The following is a 5,393-nucleotide window of genomic DNA, read 5'->3' on the forward strand; positions in this document are numbered from 1 at the left end:
ATAAAATTTTATTTTTAATTTTATTTATTATTCTTGATACGGAAGGGACCTTTTTCTTTCATGGTATAAAGACATAAAAATACATTTTACAGGATAGGCCTCACCCTAGTGTTACTACTGTAATACTGTAAAAGAAGCTTTTGCTTTTTTCTACCACTAAATAAATCACTAGTTAAAAGGAAGCAATTGGAGTTTATCTAAAGTTTCCAGAACCATGAACTCACAATTCTGGCTCTGCCTCTGAATTATGACCTAGCTAGTTTGATGACCACATTAATGGCTTGGATAATTTCAGTATGGCAAAGGAAGAAATAATACTTGCAAATATATGTATTATAACACATTCACCTTTGGCTTTCCTATTATATAATCTCTAAGGTAATGTATGTAACAACATATATCAGGAAAAGACAAAACCAATGAGCAGAAAGCTTAAAATCCTTTGTCATAAGTTCTTAAGGGAATGTTGATCCAGTAAAATATCGTCATAAAACAGACAACAAAATAACTACAAAGTTAGATTCATCGCTCAAATCACTAAAACAACAGTTAAGATCACTGGGTTTTTAACCTGAAATAAAAAACATAGAAGAATGTTGTTCTTCTTTAGTTAGAAATGTAACGGCTATAGAGATAGAATGGTTTGAATGTGAACTCAACTTTTTGCAATATTGGTTTGTTGAACATTGTCTATACTGGAAACTCTATTTATACAAACTGAGTGAAGGCTCCACTTTGACTCCCTGTAATCTATTTTGGATTCTGCACTATCTGACACTACTCTATTTTGAATCAATTAATTCAGTGAACTTTACTGTGTTGTATAAGCAGGAGCACGCACTTACAAGAAAGCGCTGTTCAGTTTGGCTTATAAGCATATCCCTAGTGGACGACAGCAGTCTTGCTAATTGTTCTACTTCTGGAATTCCTTGTGAAGGAGTGAAAGGGTTGAATGCACTTCCGCGTACCTCATTCGTATTGTTTTCTGTTCCTGATTATAGAAAATGACTTAGCCGCAAACCTCTAAAGTGAAAGGAAAACATAAAAGAGGAAGAGAAGTACTGACCATTTATACTATATTCTTGTCTCATTATGTTGAGATATCGTGACAAAGTTTCTATAGAGTTAGGGATTTCCTGCAACAACCAGACTGTTATACAGTACTTGTCTACAACCTAAATTACAAATCCCAAGAAACGGCAGCGACAACCCCCTCAATATTACTTCAAAGTGACAAAGGGAAGAACACGCGTTTCGCAGAGGATGTACACACAAATAATGCATTGACATATAAGCACTATAAGGATGATCAGTATGATAATAGGCGAATGAACTTACCTGTAGAGTATCTGGAGAAATCCCATCAGTAGCACCTGAGGTAGAGCAAATAGAACAGGCAGGAGTAAGTATAATGTAAAGATACGAAGTATAATGTTCTTCAGCTAGAATAGAGAGAACTGATCATGAGCCGAAGGTCAAATGCATTAACAAATAACATGACTTACAATCACGATTCAAGTGAACCATAAATTGACGATCCAACAACATGGTTAAGATAAAGTACCAAAATCACCTGATCAGTAAGCAGAAGGAGTAGGTGGTGGCACGTCCATCTTAGAACTTAGAAATGACAAAAAACTATTCATAGCTTGCAACCAAATATTTGAGAAGTATTAAATGGTTTTGAAATTTTCTACTTCACTTGCGACACAAAAAAAAAATTACCTAAAGAACAATCAGTAAACAATTTGTAATGGATATTTAGGAGGAGATTGTCTACACAACTTCTGAACCAACATCATATATTAAAGAAAGCTCATTACCAAAGGATGACGACATGCTCTGGACAGCGCAAACCAGATGCAAAGTATCACCATTTTGAATATCTAATTAGCGTTAAGTCTCCGATGGGGAAAGAAATAATAAGAGCAAAGAGACACAGCCTAAATCTCCTACACGTAAATGCATCAAATCTTAAGGAAACTGCCAGCCACTTGATGTTTAAAGAAAACCATTTTTCTCCAAGTAATACTACTTTGAGAAACTACTGCAGTAGTAATGCATTTTAGGTTCAGCAAAATTGCAAAAGAACTTTAAATTGTACCGTACTAAAGATGATCATATATAAAGTGAATAAAAAAGGATACTGTATGAAGAAAGGAGGTCATCATCCTGTAAGACTTTTCCACAATAGATTAGACGCTGTTGTTCCACCGGCATCCCAATCAAAAGAGATACGTGTTCTTTCATGTTCCATACTCTCCTCTGCACGACATCACAAATGGAGATCAGCACATAACCATAGTCATTAAAAAAGTGAGAATGCATGCATAAACTATGTGGTTGTGCAAGCAAAAATCGTATGGTTTAGTGTTAAACATGCATAATTAATGTATCGCACAATTTTCTTTTACTTAATGAAATAGGTAACAGTTCATAAGTTAATATCAACAAACAAGTACCTGATTGCTAATGCGCAAATTGTGGGTTTGAGAGTTCATAGTTTTTACTTTTATCTCAATCATCGTATCAATGCCTTCAGATTTATGGCCCTCAGAAGCTTCACCAGTGTGAGTCATTTCCTTTTAACAGCTTAAGCACCTGAAGCAGGTCAAGTTATAAGATTTAGTCTTTCTCGATTGTTTAAGCGTTCAACATGCAGATCAAGATAATGGGGACTACCAGTTGACTATGAGATCCATCCTCAACAACAATATGAGAGCAGAAATTTACAATGAAAATGGAACTCAAGAAACAAGAACCGAAGAGAAAGTAAATACTTTTTCGAGACAGATAGCAGAAGTACATCTAAACTTATGCGCAGGGTATGTATGGTTAAAGCACAGATATGGAAGTACAAACTCCAAAACAACTAGTTAGATTAATGGAAACTGTTCAGAACTTGCAACTGCAGAATGCATGAAATTAGTTTCTTTACAAGAAACAAACTGAATACCTACCAATCTAATTAAAGTTTCAACTTTAATAGGTATGACCTAGTTTAAGAATGCTACATTGTAACAGGGATAAAAAGACACATATTCATCTAAAAACAAAAGTTTTGCATGACAGTATATATTTAGATTAGAAAGAGGTAAATTTAGTGCCGGATGTGGAGCAATAACTAGTAATAGGTCGATGCGCATATATATGGGAAGAAAAAGTAAGGCTCATTATGTCACAAAGATCATGTAGAAGTCATTCTGATATATTTTGCATTTTAAATTGAGAAGGTTACAAAGATCAGGACCACTAACAAAGTAACATTTTAAATACTCACAATAGTAAAATTGAAGGAAAGCTTCAAGAATACCAAACCTGCACAATAAGTTATCATTAGCAAGTTATAAAGAAGAGAAGCTTTTGACATGCAGGTTATAAATCTCAGATCTCATGAGCCGTATAAGTACACAAACAATGCAATAGATAAAGCTAAATTCAAATCCAACAATCAAGTAAACAACCAATTCATGAAAGTTACTTGTTTCATTCTACAGCTTAGATAAAATGAAATTCATTTCCCAAAGGGTACACATCATGGTTCGAACGTTGGTATACACAACAGCCTGGTATTCAAGTGGAGAAGGGTAGAGGCGGGGCCCATATTTTTAGAATCTTGCACCACTGGCCCTCGGGATATCTCTGTTACTAAAAGAAAATCATTTCTTATGCGGAAGAAAATGAACCTTGACGATTATTGAAACCGAAGAGACCAAGAAAGCTTTCAACACAAAGCACCACTTAATTAGCTAATGAAATTCTCTATGAGAAAGACCAAATGCTATCACGAAAAATTGCTCAATTCATATCCTCTCTGCGTTCATATCTGATTTTAGTACATGCATGATGCCTTTTGATTCGCAAAAACTTTTTCTTGAAGCACACAACAAACTAAAATGCTTAAAGGAAAAGCTCTTTTATCAGAGTCCAGATTGAAAAAGTTAATTAAGAGAAACACCAATCTTATCATCCAAATAAGGACATTCCCATATATGGGGGATTTTTTTATACATAAACTGAATGTAGGGGTTAGAAATCAAGACTTCAAGAAGGAAAAAAAACGATTCAGATAGAAACAATCAAACTAAAAATTATAAGAAGCTTTATCGAAAACCTGAAAACCCCCAAAAAATTGATCACTCAATTCACTGAAAAAACACAGTAAAATCACTGGGTAACAATAACCTGAAGAAAAAGAGAAGAAACGTAACGCCCGCCCAGAAGGAGAGAATTGTTGAATGTGAACAGCTATATATGAAGAAGGCTTACTCATTTTGTCTTTGCTGGACATTTATTCTGTAATCCATTTTGGATTTTGACTCTTTATAATCCATTTTGGATTGTGCCTACTCTTACACTTCTTCAACTTCGTGGCAATTGAGGCAATGTTTTGCAGCTTCACTTTTTTTTTTCCTTTCTTTTGACTGTATGTTGAAGCATCAACTGTCATCACTAAATAGAAATACGCAAAGGATATTTTCTTGCGGTTTATGCGAAAATTTATTTCTTTTTTATCCGTTCAAAAAATAAATGATCCATTTTTTAAATTTGAAAATAATTTAGTTTAAACCACTTTATTTTTTATAAGAAAAGTACAGGTGTACCCTTTCCCCAATCAATTTTAGCTTATTTTATACCCTTTCCGTCCCAATTTATATAACGATTTATAAATTTCGACAATCAAATAAATTAATTTTATCCATTAATGCAGTCATGAAATTTTTAAATTTTTTGAAATAAAATTTAATATTAAGATACTCTACAAAAAGTACTATAAGATAGAATAATTACCCATTCAAATTTTTTTAAAAGTCATATTACAAATCGTAATCAAAGAAAGAATCGTTTGATTCTCGAAATTTAAAACATAAATTGGGACGGATGAAGTATATAATTTAAAGTTTTTTTCCACCTATTAACAGTGTATTAAGATTTGTATTAGAAATCTATTTGATAGTGATAGTCATGTTTATCATTATAGATTTAAACATTGTTGGATGAATAAGGTGAAAAATTAAAATTTCATTGTTTGGATTTTTGAAGGCTTGAAAACATATATCGTGATTTATTGAAATTGTTGATAAATTGAGATTGGAGTTGGCTTGGGATATCATTTAGAAGTTGTGGTTAAAATTTAAAGCTTTTGGTAAAATTTTTAGCTATTTGATGATGTTTTTCATGAGTTAAATTTCGTAGGAGGACGAAACTTAATTTTTGTATAATATATTATACAATATTAAAACAAGTATATATGTTGTATAATATTATATATTAGGGGTAAAATTACTGTACAAAAAATATTGAGTTATGCAATTGTAAACTTGAAACATGGCTACGTAGGTACAATGTAGTGTGGTGAGTTGTATTTTTTTGCACATCTCTCTATTTAATAA

The 5,393-nt window shown here is 32.7% G+C and overlaps 1 protein-coding gene across 2 annotated transcripts; it reads right to left on the reverse strand.

The window, feature by feature from the left end:
- Positions 1–639: 639 nt before the first annotated feature.
- LOC107772870 (deubiquitination-protection protein dph1-like) lies at positions 640–4,438 on the reverse strand. Of its 2 annotated transcripts, none has more exons than XM_016592330.2 (8): positions 4,270–4,438; positions 3,281–3,318; positions 2,463–2,601; positions 2,148–2,265; positions 1,824–1,886; positions 1,339–1,373; positions 1,067–1,136; positions 640–991 (listed from the first exon to the last, which is right to left on the reverse strand). In XM_016592330.2, exons 3-8 carry the CDS (start codon positions 2,577–2,579, stop codon positions 783–785), a joined length of 612 nt encoding a protein of 203 aa, XP_016447816.2. In that variant the 5' UTR covers positions 2,580–2,601; positions 3,281–3,318; positions 4,270–4,438; the 3' UTR covers positions 640–782. The 2 variants fall into 2 exon arrangements, with proteins under 2 accessions (XP_016447816.2, XP_016447815.2); XM_016592329.2 differs by having other exon boundaries at positions 4,186–4,438.
- Between the last annotated feature and the right edge of the window lie 955 nt (positions 4,439–5,393).

This window comes from Nicotiana tabacum, chromosome 18 (genome assembly GCF_000715075.1).
Source record: "Nicotiana tabacum cultivar K326 chromosome 18, ASM71507v2, whole genome shotgun sequence".
Lineage (NCBI taxonomy): Eukaryota > Viridiplantae > Streptophyta > Magnoliopsida > Solanales > Solanaceae > Nicotiana > Nicotiana tabacum.